Below are 14,098 nucleotides of genomic sequence, written 5' to 3' on the forward strand. Positions count from 1 at the left end.
AATTTATCTTATATTTTATTAATTTATTTTTAACTCATGGTGATCAACGAAATCCGTACATGATTCTGCGTACGATAGTGTTCTCTTTAAAATCAAAATTAAATATCAAACATAACCAAAACATACCTGTATGTAACTCAATTCAGTTAAAAAAATGACCATATAAAAATCATTATTCATTACTCTTAGCTTTATTTTTTTTCTTTTTCCATATTATTCTCCGTGCGACGCACGGGTTCAGATACTAGTATATAAAGGATGAAACAAAATACTGGATATATTTTGTTCCAAGGCCTTGCGCAATGAAGACACCTGACGGCAGTAGCGGAACCAGAAATTTTGGAAAGCCTGGGCACATTTATGAAGTAGTCCCTGAATTTTTCCCTTACCTTTACATTTGCCCTTTTTTTGTTTTTTTTTTACCCAAATTGTGATTTGGGCCAAAGAATTTTTTTTTTGGCCAGAGCCTGGGCACAGGCCCAGGATGGCCAGGCGGTACATCCGCCTCTGCTTGACGGATTGCTTCCCAAAATTCTCCTACGCATCAAATAAGCATAACTTGCTATTAACTTCGTAGTTAACCTTTCCTTTGATATTGTGTTGATCCAGAAAAAGTGTGTAAATTAATATTTTATAGTAAGGGTAATATAGCAATAATAAAGTTATAATTTATTCTGCTCAGTCCATTATCTAAACAATAAGGTGATAACATTGTTCCGTTCCCTCATAAAATACCAAAATAATGAGATATGATTTTTACTCCATTCTATTTATTTTCCATTCGGTTTCACTCCATCATGTTCCGTTAATCCAAAAATACCCTAAAAGGTCTTTGCACTATTAATGTGTTGTTTTGCACTAACAAACAATTAAATTGCCTTGTTAGTTAAATAAAAGGCTTAATTGCAACTTTGGTCCCCGACGTTTACCAATGCCACGATTTTGGTCCCCCACCTAATTTAATTACATGGATGGTCCCCGACGTTGTAGGCTGTGTGCAACGTTAGTCCTACCGTTTATTTCCTAATGGAGGAGGCTTACGTGGACGTCCAGTTGGAGAGAGAAAGGAGGTATGAGGAGAGAGGGAAGCACGTGAGTATCACGTGACCCTTATTTGAACCCATTATACCCAAACCCCTGACCTCCCTGGAACAAAGAAGGTAACGCGATTTAGATCCCTAGGGTTTCAGATTTGGGTATAATGGGTTCATATAAGGTTCACGTGATACTCACGTGCTCCCCTATCTCCTCAGATCTCCTTTTTCTCTCCAACTAGACGTCCACGTAAGCCTCCTCCATTAAGAAATAAACGGTAGGACTAACGTTGCACGCAGCCTACAACGTCGGGGACCATCCATGTAATTAAATTAGGTGGGGGACCAAAATCGTGGCATTGATAAACGTCGGGGACCAAAGTTGTAATTAAGCCTAAATAAAAAAACAAGTTTATTCTCCCTTCCCCCAAATTCATTATTCAAACTGCAACTAGAAACCCTGAAGTGAAGAGTGTGACTGCATGCTTCGCTCGGAATGTTGAGAGTTGTGAGATCATCCGCTCCCAGATTCTTCACTACAGCCCCTCCTCGTTTCTCAGTTCGTTCCATCGCTGATTCTGCTGCTCCTTTCCACAAAATCCAGATTCAAAGGGAAGACACTGTGAGTTTTCCTCTTCACCACAACCCCATTTCATAATGGAACTTGTTTTTTGGGCACCAAATGTGTTATGGTGATGATTCTGACCTGCTTTTTTATGTGGATCAATTCATTGTTAGGTTTGGTGGCCAATGGAAACATTGAATTAGTTTTTTGAACTTGTAATGATAATGCCAAATGCTAATGTTCTGTTATGCTATGCTCATGTTGTTGTTGTTGTTGTTTTCAATGATTAGAAATTTGATGCATATGTTGTTGGCAAGCACGACGCGCCGGGAATTGTTGTGCTTCAGGACTGGTTGGGTGTAGATAATGAAATAAAAGATCATGCATTGAGGATTTCTCAGCTTGGGCGTGGATTTAAAGCTCTTATTCCAGAGTAGGATAACGTTGCTACCTAAAATTTCTTAGTATTTGTTCTTGTAGTGTCATATTCTGTATTAGGAATTTGGATCACTCATAGGTTTTGCTTTTTTACCCAGTCTGCATAGAGGAAACGCAAAGCAATTGTTTCGTGGTCGTGATTGGACAGGTACTATTGAGGATGTTATTTCTTCAGTTAACTGGCTTAAAAACAATGGTTCGGAGAAGGTTTGTCTATTTTCATGTGTTGTCAAGATGAAAATTGATTCTGTTTTAAAATTCCATATCCACTACACTATCATGGTTAACATACTTGTGTCTAGGTTGCAAAAGGTTCTTCTTGTTCTTCAACCCACAAAGACATAATTAGCCTTTTGCATATTTAGAGTGCTTTTGTTTATCCATTAGATTAGATTGAATGTGAATCTGATTTTTCTCAATCCAACAACTTTGCTAAACTGTTGCTAAATTTGTAAGTTGAATGTACTTCCAACTGGAAACCAAACTGACTCTTAGTGAGTTAGTGTGAGGGCCAGTTTGGCGCACCTTATTAGGCATGATTAAATAAGCTAGTAGAATATGTTAGGATGGTTGTGAATTGATATTTCATTGTAACAGGTTGGTGTGACTGGCTTTCGTATGGGGGGTGCTCTCGCTATTGCCAGCTCTAACATGATTTCTGATTTAAACGTTGATGCGATTGTAGCTTTCTATGGCGTTCCTTGTTCCTTGGATGGCAATGGCAGATTTCCTGTTCAGGCTCACTTTGGGGAGCTGGACGAATTTGTTGGCTTTTCGGATGTTACGGTATGTTTGCAGCACACATTGCTGGTCATTCGTCTTTTACTTGAATATCACTGCATTTTCTTGTTTGTAAGGGGAGGGGCTTCCCTAGCTTCCAAATCTTACGGGTTTCTTTCTTATTGGTATGCAAAAGGTCTCTTTTCCAGTTTTCCTGAAACAGAAGGTGTGTTTGGTTAAAAACCTAATGGTGGAGGTTTGGGAATGAGAAGTGAAAAGCATTATGTGCTTTCTTGGTAAGAGAAAATGTACAAAGACTTCTAAAGCCTAGTGATTGTTTGACTTACTCCGTAGGCTTAACCTTTCTATAGTTCTACCATTTCCTACTTTGCCAATGCTATACGATGTGAAATACTTTAAATTTCAATTCAAATGCTCTTGATGATATATAATCTCTTGATTTGTTTAGTTTTCTATTCTCTGACTAGAGAGAACACATGTTGATGTTCTGGCTCAAAATCCTTTGATTCAAGAATCATAATTTTATGATACTGTTTAATGTCTCAGGCTGTGAAAAGATTGGAGGAGAAATTGAAGGATTCTGGAGCTCCACATGAGATACACATATATCCTGGCAAAAGACATGCATTTATGAACATGAGAATGCATGATGAAGATGATGCTGCAGTCCAGCTCGCCTGGTCTCGCTTCCAGTCGTGGATGACAACTTACTTGTATAGTTAGGTAATTTATCACTAGCTGAAATATGGTAAAATGCTAATCTTAGTTAGAAAAGTAACATGACTGCTGTTAAGCTCTAATCAAACACGGTGCTTCATAACTTTGGGTTGTTACTTTTGAGAAATTTGACTTGAGGAATAATTTTGAACTGATTGTGGTTTTTCTGTATTAAGAAAATATGGTCTTTAACTTGTGCTATTGTTCATGAATTCCGACCGTGATGTTTTGCCTATAAGTAGACAATCAAATTTCCCTATCGTATCTTGAATGTTTCTCTTATTTGAGACACTTGTCTTGAATGTTGTTGTATATAACATGAAGTCAACCACAAAATAATTTCGATTATTTAACTGAAACTATAATAAAAAATTTATAATGGTATAGTGGGAAATGTTACTAAAAGTTACCATTTGAAAGTTGAAGAATGGAGAGTGCTCTAATTGTTTAAAATTGCTTATATGGAAAGAAATAAGAATAGAAAAAAAAATGATGTGACAGCTCTACACCTCGTGCTTCAGATTTAATATGTTATAAATAGTTTTTTTTACGATAGTTGTCATTAAAGGATAATGATAAAGTATAATGGTGAGAAGTATCTGCTCTGTTTTCTCAGCTAGTAAGATAATATTCATGGAAACGGAGGCAGTGTCAGAAGCTTCACTGATCAATTCAGCACAGACAAATTCTCACAGTTCATGTTTAATACTCTTTTCAAATTTGCAATCTTCACAACAATAGATTGACTTCCTTAACTGGTGAAGGTGCTTGAGGTTCAAGACTAATGGATTATGTGGTAAGAGCTGGATAGATACAAACTAAGAGTACACACAACACTAAGAGTACAAACTTATTAAAGCTTATCCATTAGTAAAAGACTTGATAAGCTTCAATAAATATTCTTTATTTTACATTCAGATGAGTTCTATTTCTTTATTTTTTACTCTTTGATACTTAACTGGGCTAATTTTTAAGTAGTATTTGGGCCACTTTAGTTGAAATACCTCTATGGGCTTCCACAATCAGACCAAGTGTTGCAATATATTGTAATTACATTGGCTAATGAAAATAATGAGATATTTTCAGTGTTGATTTTTATTTCTTCTCTTGTTTTTCTCCCTCTGCTAGGGTTTCTCCTTTGCTAGGGTTTAGGTAGATATGATGGTGAAATCGTGAGTTCACCTTGTTTGTCAGATTATTGAGTATAAGGAGCGGGTGGGGTGGGTTGTGATTATCAAAGGGAGTGTGAGGGAAGGGAACATGGTTGCGGATTTCTTAGCTAAATTTGCAAGAAATATTGTCGTTCCCCTCCTTCCGGACTCTCATGTACCAACATGTCAGACCCAAACCACTCCCCACACAAAGATGCCGTCGGAGTTCTCACCATCTCCATCGGGAGAACCGAGGATGAATGCTGAGCGGTGGTAACTTAGATCGGGATCGAGGGAGGAAACCAGTCGGCGTAGTGCCATTTGAACTGTGCGAGAGAAGATCCTAGGGAAACCCTAACGCAAAGGGGAAAAGAGGTTTATGCTTGTTATAGGGTTTTAGTCTTATTGTGTATATAATTTTTCTAATTTGCAAACTAATCCCTAGCCCTTTGTACATTGAAGTATTTTTTTGCAAACTAATCAACTAGTAGTGAAGTTTATACATGGAGTATGTGTTTGGATCAACACATTAGCATAATTGATTACTTTATTTTGAAGAAAATGTTTATTAAAATAACAAACTACCTGGGTTTAAACATTGAGACATCAGTGGTTAATCTAAATAAGAGAGTGAATACCCCGTGAAACCTCTTCCGCCCACCTCAGTTAGAAAAAGAGCTAGCGTTTCTAGCCGGACAGAATTATCACTAGGACGATCGAACAAAAATTGAAATGAATCAAAAGCTAACGCAATATTCTTACAATCCTTAATAATCAAAGCTAAATAAGAAATGTCTCGTGCTTAAATGACTGCAAGCAAAGACCCTTAATACTGAAAGGACCACAAGCGATTTGCTTCTAAGCAAACGAAAGGGAAACACAAATTTGCAATCAAGAGTTAGCTCATTTGAACAAAATTGATTTTACTAAAATTGTCTACGGTAAACATGAGTTAAAGTAATGTGATTTATATTTGAATACATTTATGGAAAAAATGAGTGTTGCAAACTAATGTTATGAAATTCAATTGATTTTACTAAAATTTATATTCTTTTTGGTGTGATCACAAGTGCTCATGTTCAAGGGAACATCCACATCTTAGTGGAGCTAGCTCTCCTAGTGGAGGTTTAGCCTCAAACTAAGTGTTCAGCGGTTGAAGGGGTTTAAATTGCAGCATTTCAAAATAATCATTTAGGTTAACCCACCTAAATCAGTGGGTCACCTTGAATAATCATTTAGGTTAACCCACCACCGGAACCTATTATCCAATAGCTACCATTTATTCCTTCAATGGTGAAGTGTGCAACATGATGGAATCTAAAGTTTACTTGATACAAAACTTTTTCTCAGATGGGTTACCAATGGAAACCCAGAGAATCAAATACAAAGTCAACATTAGAATTTTGCATGACTCAATCCCGTCACACCTCAAAGTGTGGCTCTCGTTCCATGCTCTCTCATGTTTGATTCAACAATTAACAGTTTCAAGCTCGCTTTTTCCTCGCCATTGCAGATCTCTTGCCAATAGCTGAAGCAGACTTGGAGGAGTGTGCAAGCACGCCTCGCAGAACAGCTAAAACACCCAAACCCATGAAAGGGTAGTACATTGCTAATAGCTTCTCAGATGCCTTTTGGGAACCTATCATTTCTGATAATACAGCAACCTGCAACCCACAAATAACCAAAAAAATGTAAACTAAATGCAAGACATAGATAGATTATACAAACTGAAAAAAGTTTCTATTGTGACTTGTGACACCATCTATGGCTATAGGATGGAAACTATCATACTCCCAAGTTCCAACTCCGGTGAAATAAGTGTTATTGGACAAAGCATAAGTAGAGAAAACAAGCTTAAGACGGTAATTTAGAAAAGTCTCAGATATACCTTGATCACCGGTTATGATCAAGTTTTAAATCAAAGCTATTAAATTGTACAACCCCACATATGTTTCAGTATCATGTTTATAGCATGCTTGGATCAACTTCTCTTTCATCATAATCAATACAGAAACCTAGAAGTTTCTCCGTAAAATTGATTTTGACTTTATAATGAATTGTAGAATGATTTTCCAAACATGCACTTAGAGAACAAGCTTGATCATCATTTTAACAGCTCCAAATGCAAACATAACAAAAGAGAAAAGCGTCCATTTCTATGTACGCATTAGCAGCCAGGCTTGTTTCAAGTTTTAAACTGCTATCATAATCAGAATTAAATCATGATGATCATTGTAATTATGAAAAATTGCACAAGCCACTAAAATCCAAATGTTGCAGCCAAGTGCATACCCCAATTATAAACCTTGCTTATCTTCCAATGAAAAATGTTTATCAATGGACAAATACATCAAATAACGAGGATGAATCTAACAACAACCAACAGATCAAACTGTAAGAAGTTCCTATTGTGATTTGTAACACCATCAATGGCTAGGATAGACACTACTATACTTCCAGCTTCTGTGAAATAAATGTCAATGTGCAGAGCAAAAGCAGAGAGAACAAGCTTAGGATGGTAACTTAGAAAAGCCATCAGATATACCCTGACCATATGTCATAATTAAATTTTAAATCTAAGCAACAAAATTGCACGATCCCAATTTTATAGCTAGATCATGCAATTTTAAGGAGGTTATCTATTAGAAAAAACACTATATAAGCTCCGATAAATGCTCTTTGGTTCTCATCCAAACGGGCTAAAAAACAGCACCAAATGCAAACATAACAAAAGAGAATAACATCCAATTCTATCCTAGTACATCTTAACAGCTAAGCTTGTCTTCAAAATTTTAAATTGCTTTTACATTCACAATTAAATCATGACCATTGAAGTTATGAAAAATTGCACAAGTCACTAATAAAATCTAAAACTTTGCAGCCAATTGCATTGCATACCCCAATTCAAAACCTTACTTATCTCCAAATGAAAAATGTTTAGCAATGCACAAACAGATCAAAGAACAAGGATGAATCTAACAACAACCAATACATTCCTGTAAACAAATCTATTGAAGCTAAAATAATGATTGCTAGTAACTATTGTGCTATGCATTAAAATTAAAAACTTCAACTTTTCTTGATCCAAACATAAAACATAGAAATGTGAGATCCTATTAATATTTATTCTAAAATGGGTCATTCATAAGCCATTCAAAAGAGAGAAACAATACCATGGAAGTGGAGATAGAGACACCAAAGATCAAGCAAGTGGTGTTGAACCATGGCTTAGAAAACAAGATGGCATAGAGGTTGAGAAGCGAAAGAGGCCATAGGAAGAGAAGCTCATGCCAAACAAGACCAACGAAGAAATGGGGTTTGTCAACAACAAGGTAGTCACCATACTCTTGTGTGTACCATTTGTTAAGGTCGAGAAGGAAATCAGGGTAGTAAGAGAGAGGGAGACATGACTGAGCATCAAACAGAGGAGCTACTATTGCTATCACAAGGAAGAACAGGAAGAGAATGGCGTCTACGAGCTTCGACACGAAACCCATTTTGGCTCTGTGAGATTGAGAATGGTGGAACTGGGAATGGGAGATGGAAGAAGAGATTGGTGGGTTGCAGAAAAAGTGGGATCTTGTAGGATTGAAAATTTCACATGTGTTAGACTTTAGGGGGTTTGTATTGTATGGATCCTTCTTTATTCAAAAGAAATTATGATTTACTTAAAATAGATTAATATTTTCTTAAGGAGTTCAATATATATGTGTTAATGTTATAATGATGAATGTATATGTTTATAGCTTAATTTAGTGGTTATATTTTTTTCACTTTGACTTGATTATTCAATTTTATTTTTACTTTTTGGATGAATAGGAAAGATTCTTTTATTTATTTATAAATAGTATTCGTTCAGACTTTCAATGCAAAATATTAAATTTGTAATCTAGTCACATTTAAGATTATTCATCTCTGTCTCAAGTGTACTGTGCGGGGATTGGACTGGGCGAGCCTCTCATGCTCTAGAAGGGCTTGCTCAGGGCAGTAGGCCCTCAAGAGAACGGGGCTCGCCTATGGCGAATTGACGGACTTTGGAAATTACCTAGCCTCCCTTCTAGGATAGTCGCCAGCGGCGAGATACACATGTAAGGGAGTTGAGCTTAGTGTAGTGCGGCCCAACAAGCCCATTGTAAAAGACATCACGTAACCTCTATAAAAGGGGACTTAACACTCATTGTAAAAGACTTTTGCTGATTTATTTTATCCAGAGGATTAGGCTATTACAATCTTTTAGCTGTGCTAGGATTTGAGGTCTACTCCTTTCTTGAGTGTCCATTACCGGAACAAAGATTGATCCTAAAAGCTCTTCCAACACACTCAACTTACATTGCCAACTAAACTACTCCTTATAAGTATAAATAAAAAAGTTGTTTTGATTAAAAATATAACTTTATATTGATATTTTGATAAAATACACACAATTAAATTCAAAATAATTTTGTGCAAGTAAATTAGACATTTTAAGGACGAGAGTATAAATTTGAATCTAAAAAAATAAATTTGTTAAACATGACCCTAATACACTATTCAAACAATCAGTTTGAGACCCAAAATCTTTGAATAATATCTGGCAATTACTGCATGATATTAAAAACCACATGATTAGGGATTTGGATCCTCTCCATCCAGCTTCTCTCCATCCCCTCTCCATCTAAAATCTGAGCCATTGATTTTGAATTTTAAAGGTGAGGATTAGTTCATGTTTTCTCTCTCTTCTTAAATTGATTCAAGCCTTTAAATACAATTCATTTTTTCTCTCTCTTCTTAAATTGATCCAAGCCTTTAAATTTCTAAATCAATGGCTCAGATTTGGATGGAGAGAGGATGGAGAGAAGCTGGATGGAGAGGATCCAAATCCCATGAGTAGTGTGAGGTTCGGTTGAACAGAATTCTATCAATCCAAAAATATCTAAGCCGAGAGCGACAGAAACAATGAAAACTAATGTGAAATGATTTATTTATTCAGAAGAAGCTTTTGATTACCAGAACTTCAAAACTGGGTGAGAAATTAAAAGGAAATAAAAGGAGATTCCGTACAAGGTTTACTCTGCTAAATATTTAAAGTGTCTTTGAAAATCCTTTTTCCAGGAGTAGTTTTTGAATGTTCGAATTAATTCTGAAGAAATAGAAACTGATTCAAACAAACATGCTAAGAGACCTCATCATCTCATTTTCTAAGTACTTTTGACACTTCAAAGAGCAATTCCTCCATAGCAAGACAAGAACATCATTGACTAATTTATGTACTCAATGATGCACAAGCTCTGCTTTTTATATGCTGGTAACCTTAGTCCTCTCCTGCATTTTCCATTTCTTTTATTTGTCACTTGCATTTTATTCCTCATCGGAAGTGACATGTTTAAATCTAACAACTCGATCGCCCCAAGAGTGTGAGGTTGACTAACATCTTGTGACCCGGTTGACTTTTGAACACTTTGAAGCAACAAAAACATATGTGCTATCATGTAATCTACAGTTCAGAAATCAATGATGGGCTCCCCAACAGTTAGATTCCTTTCCACTGTCCATGGCAGGTCAAAGAGCTTCGCAGTGATGAACTTGAAGATCTTGTTCACATTGATGTTGTAAGTTGCACTGGAAAAGAATAGAGTGGCATTGAGGGCCTTTGCATATGTTCTTGCCTGTTACATAAAAATCAAATCAAATCTTATCTTGAATGACATGAAAAAAATGACATGTTTCAAAGCTCAACACATTAGTAACATGTCTTGGTTTGCTAGCAAACAAATGGGCATGGGGGTGTGAGTGGGCTTGTTTGCCTTGTTCAATTTCATCAAACATGCAGTGTCTGTATTCTTATGGTGGAAAATGGGGTCCACATTTAACAAAATAAAATAAAATATAACAATAATAATACTAGACACCTAAATAGTGCAAAAAAGTCAAATTCATCTATAAAAGAGTGTAAGTGTTAGGGAAGTTAGTCTCTAAAAGAAGAAAAATACATATAAGTAACGATCCTTGAATTAGTAAATCATCGTTCGAGTTAATCCTTATTGTCAGATAAAATGTCAATCAAATTAGTTTCTATATACTAGACAATTGACATAACATAAAAAAAGATTTTTTAGGTATTTCCTTCTGACTAACTTGCTGATCGCCTAATCTTTGAGGGATGAGTTTGGTTATTCACTCATTCATTTACAATTTACAAGGGGTCCAAATTTATATATTATGCTTTATGCACGTGTGTGATTATACTTGGTCTCACACAATTAACATTATCTTTAACATGCCTACCCTACAAGGAAATTAATAGTGTCAGCAAGTAATGTCTAAAGAAATCTCATCAATCCCTTTCACTTGAAGAGACTTTGCAACCGAAAAGAAACATTTATAAATAGTTGGTAGGAGCTTAATCATAAGAATGGAAAACAAAAATAGATAATTTTAAAAGCATCAACAAAAAAGTTTCTTGGTCCTTTATCTATCTTTTCTCAGGAAAACATGTACAAAATTGATTAGTCTTCTGAATAGATCATTCTATAGGATTCTAAGGCATTCATGTCTTGGGCTAGAATCAGGGCTATTCATAACCGAACCAATCCAAACAAAACCGACAAACCGATCCAAAAAAACTGAAATCCAATCAAACCGAAAACCGAACGGACTGAAAATTGAAAAAACCGAAATTATTTATTGGATCGGATCGGATTTCGGATTTGATTTCCAAAACCGAACCAATCCAATCCAAACCGAACATTCACAAAAATGTATACTTTTAGTTATACATATATCATTCCATTTACACTTACATAGTACATATTTATTGTATATATATTGATTATATCACACATGCATCAAAATTTACTATATACATGCATCAAAGTAAACAATTATAATCATAATTTTAAAATATGTTGACTATGTTATAATTTATGAATGTTATATTAATGTTATAAATTGTATCATTGTATTTATCATATATTATATATTTTTAAAATTTATACAACACAATTTCAAAGTATAAAAAAGTGAAACAAAAACCGAACAATCCAATCCAATCCAAACCGCTATAGATTGAATCGGATTGGTTCGGATTTGAATTTAGTAAAAAATCCATTGGATGACAAAATCATAAAACCGATGAGATCGGATCGGATGATTTTTCTCCTCAAAACCGATCCAATCCAATCCGCGAACACCCCTAGCTAGAATCCCCCTCCACACCTTTTGGACTGTTAGATGGTGGTTGTTTTCATACAAAACGTGGGTATTGGTACAAGTTGTGATCAACTTTAGTTTTTCTGATATTTTTTCCTAAAACATGATTAGGAATAAAAGCAATTGAAGTCACTAACAGAATGCAATTTTTCTTTGTAAAGAAAAATAATTGTCAAACCAATTATACTACCAAGATCATACCCTTGTTTCTTTTGTAAGGAAGATCATGCTTGAACTGTGTACTTGTAATAGTAAATTGGTGATGGATGAATCATTACCTCACTGGCGATGGTCCATTGCAGATCAATTGGGAGCTGAATGAAATCATCAAATTTGGTTCCTATCAACACTGGAATTGCAGTCTACAAAAATTAAACACACATCACTCTCAAATCCTTAATTACACCTCTGCATCCACATGCTACAATCATGTATAATCACATATTAGTACCAAATGACATGTGTGTACCTGATTCCATTTCCTTGCTTCTTTGTACCATCCCAGAACACTGAAATCAAACACCAGCAATCAAAACACAAATCCCAGAAATAAAATGGTGGAAAATTCTTTCTTTGATTAGTAATCCCAATTAGCTACTAGAAAAGCAATAATCTGAATTAGTTTATATAGTAAATGAGGTACCTGTTTAATGTGCATCGACTTGTTAGATCAAACATAATCAAAATTGCCACAGAGTCCTTGCAAGCAATTGGCATTTGGTCATCTGTTTTTCCATCCCCTGCATACACAATAATCACATAAACAATCAACAATCAGTGATCATTACCTTTCTATCATAAACAATCCCAAAATCATAAAAAACAATCTGAGATTTTCTCTCACTACCTTGTACTTCCCAGATACAATAGGATATACGTGCCCCTTCCACAACCAAAGTTTTGTCCATCTGATTTAGCCCTTTCCTCTGCAATTCTCCCTGCTCTTTTTCATCCCCAACATACTTCACCTGAAAAATCAAATCAAAACAAAACCCAACAATTAAATTCAAATCATAACAACAAAAAATCATTTTCTGAATCAACCCATTTTCAGATTAAATTAAACAGGGCAAAAAAAAAAATGGTTGCTTGTGTGATAATATAAACTAACCAAAAAGCTGGTTTTTCCGATTTGGCAGTCACCCAACAAGCTGATTTTGAGGGAAACCAAATCAGATTCAAAATCATGAGTATGAAACACAGGCGGAGGCGCAACCAGCACCCCTCCAAGGCCAGCCTCAACAGCAGAAAAATCCGGCGGCGGCGACGGAGAAGGCAATGCCACATGCGGATGCAGCATCCTATAGGCAGCATTGGTAGGCTTCCTCCCAGAGCAGACAAGAAAATGGTGGAGGACACGGAGGATACATCGCCGGAGCAACGAGACACGGTGGTGAAACCGCCGCCGGAGCGTGGTGGAGTTACCAACTTCCCGGCATAACTGAGGCATGTTATGTTTTTATTTTTGTTTCTGAGAAATTAAGGAAAAGTGAGATAGAGAGAGTGTGAGAAATGAGAATGGAATGTGGATGGCCACAACACAAGAGCAAACACTTAGGCCATGAAAAACAAAAGTGAGGGTGTGTCAAGTAGTATTATCATGGTTTTGAAAATGTTGAGGGTATTTTGGGGATTTCATTTCACATGTTTCAGTTGCAAAACTTGTCACAAACGACTTTTTTGGTTGATATCAGCACTGCAGCAACGTTAGTGTCACTACTTTAACGCCATGGTTGACCGTTAAAGCATGGACACTGTCCATTCTTTCCAAGAATCATTTATTTCTTTTGATTATTAGTGGCTATAATTGCTTCTAGTTTTGTGTTCATTTTACTAGTTTATTCTACACATATTTTACGTTCTTTTCCAAAAATATGGGGTTTTTGAGATATGCTCAATCAATCAATCTATCAGGTCTTAATTATCGGCCCATTTAGGAATTATTTTGATGGACATATAATTAAAGAAACATCTGATATTAGTATAATCGATCATATCTTATTGGTTGTTGTGTCACTATGATAAGATCACACAATCACATTCTTATCATATCTTATTTATCATGGAAAAGAATTATCTTAGTGGGAGGTTGAGTTAGAATGAAACACGATAAGATGAAATTAGACACACTCTTAATCATATCCATCACATTTTGTGTGTGTAGATACATGTATCCTCATCTACTAAATCTTAGTGAATTAGGACCACCTCTCGTGTCAAACGATAATGTTAAGTTAGTTTTTTTTTTTTTTTAAATGAATAAT

General features: G+C 35.6%; 3 protein-coding genes across 5 annotated transcripts; 1 reads left to right on the forward strand and 2 right to left on the reverse strand.

Annotated features, from left to right (window-relative positions):
* Positions 1–1,475: 1,475 nt before the first annotated feature.
* Positions 1,476–4,550, forward strand: LOC130742952 (uncharacterized). 3 transcript variants are annotated; one of them, XM_057595061.1, is made up of 6 exons: positions 1,476–1,656; positions 1,890–2,032; positions 2,136–2,244; positions 2,635–2,823; positions 3,325–3,501; positions 4,112–4,550. In XM_057595061.1, exons 1-5 carry the CDS (start codon positions 1,531–1,533, stop codon positions 3,499–3,501), a joined length of 744 nt encoding a protein of 247 aa, XP_057451044.1. In that variant the 5' UTR covers positions 1,476–1,530; the 3' UTR covers positions 4,112–4,550. The 3 variants fall into 3 exon arrangements, with proteins under 3 accessions (XP_057451044.1, XP_057451043.1, XP_057451045.1); XM_057595060.1 differs by lacking the exon at positions 4,112–4,550 and having other exon boundaries at positions 3,325–3,689; XM_057595062.1 differs by lacking the exon at positions 4,112–4,550 and having other exon boundaries at positions 2,136–2,185; positions 2,723–2,823; positions 3,325–3,689.
* A 1,264-nt stretch (positions 4,551–5,814) lies between these two features.
* LOC130747018 (uncharacterized) lies at positions 5,815–8,267 on the reverse strand. The gene is made up of 2 exons (XM_057599828.1): positions 7,820–8,267; positions 5,815–6,310 (listed from the first exon to the last, which is right to left on the reverse strand). Exons 1-2 carry the CDS (start codon positions 8,141–8,143, stop codon positions 6,131–6,133), a joined length of 504 nt encoding a protein of 167 aa, XP_057455811.1. The 5' UTR covers positions 8,144–8,267; the 3' UTR covers positions 5,815–6,130.
* A 1,450-nt stretch (positions 8,268–9,717) lies between these two features.
* LOC130747019 (septum-promoting GTP-binding protein 1) lies at positions 9,718–13,407 on the reverse strand. Its single transcript, XM_057599829.1, has 6 exons — positions 12,946–13,407; positions 12,682–12,802; positions 12,478–12,574; positions 12,304–12,343; positions 12,113–12,196; positions 9,718–10,291 (listed from the first exon to the last, which is right to left on the reverse strand). The coding sequence occupies exons 1-6, from the start codon at positions 13,282–13,284 to the stop codon at positions 10,127–10,129; spliced, it is 846 nt and encodes a 281-aa protein (XP_057455812.1). The 5' UTR covers positions 13,285–13,407; the 3' UTR covers positions 9,718–10,126.
* Positions 13,408–14,098: the final 691 nt, after the last annotated feature.

Source organism: Lotus japonicus, chromosome 3 (assembly GCF_012489685.1).
Source record: "Lotus japonicus ecotype B-129 chromosome 3, LjGifu_v1.2".
Taxonomy (NCBI): domain Eukaryota; kingdom Viridiplantae; phylum Streptophyta; class Magnoliopsida; order Fabales; family Fabaceae; genus Lotus; species Lotus japonicus.

Coding starts and splice junctions, on each gene's coding strand:
- LOC130742952 (XM_057595061.1), top strand. CDS start 1,531: ATGTTGAGAGTTGTGAGATCATCCGCTCCCAGATTCTTCACTACAGCC. Junction 2,033..2,135: donor TTTAAAGCTCTTATTCCAGA/GTAGGATAACGT, acceptor TTTTTTACCCAG/TCTGCATAGAGGAAACGCAA. Junction 2,824..3,324: donor TTGGCTTTTCGGATGTTACG/GTATGTTTGCAG, acceptor TTAATGTCTCAG/GCTGTGAAAAGATTGGAGGA.
- LOC130747018 (XM_057599828.1), bottom strand. CDS start 8,143: ATGGGTTTCGTGTCGAAGCTCGTAGACGCCATTCTCTTCCTGTTCTTC. Junction 6,311..7,819: donor TCTCTATCTCCACTTCCATG/GTATTGTTTCTC, acceptor TGTGGGTTGCAG/GTTGCTGTATTATCAGAAAT.
- LOC130747019 (XM_057599829.1), bottom strand. CDS start 13,284: ATGCCTCAGTTATGCCGGGAAGTTGGTAACTCCACCACGCTCCGGCGG. Junction 12,803..12,945: donor TCGGAAAAACCAGCTTTTTG/GTTAGTTTATAT, acceptor TTGATTTTTCAG/GTGAAGTATGTTGGGGATGA. Junction 12,575..12,681: donor TTGTATCTGGGAAGTACAAG/GTAGTGAGAGAA, acceptor TTGTGTATGCAG/GGGATGGAAAAACAGATGAC.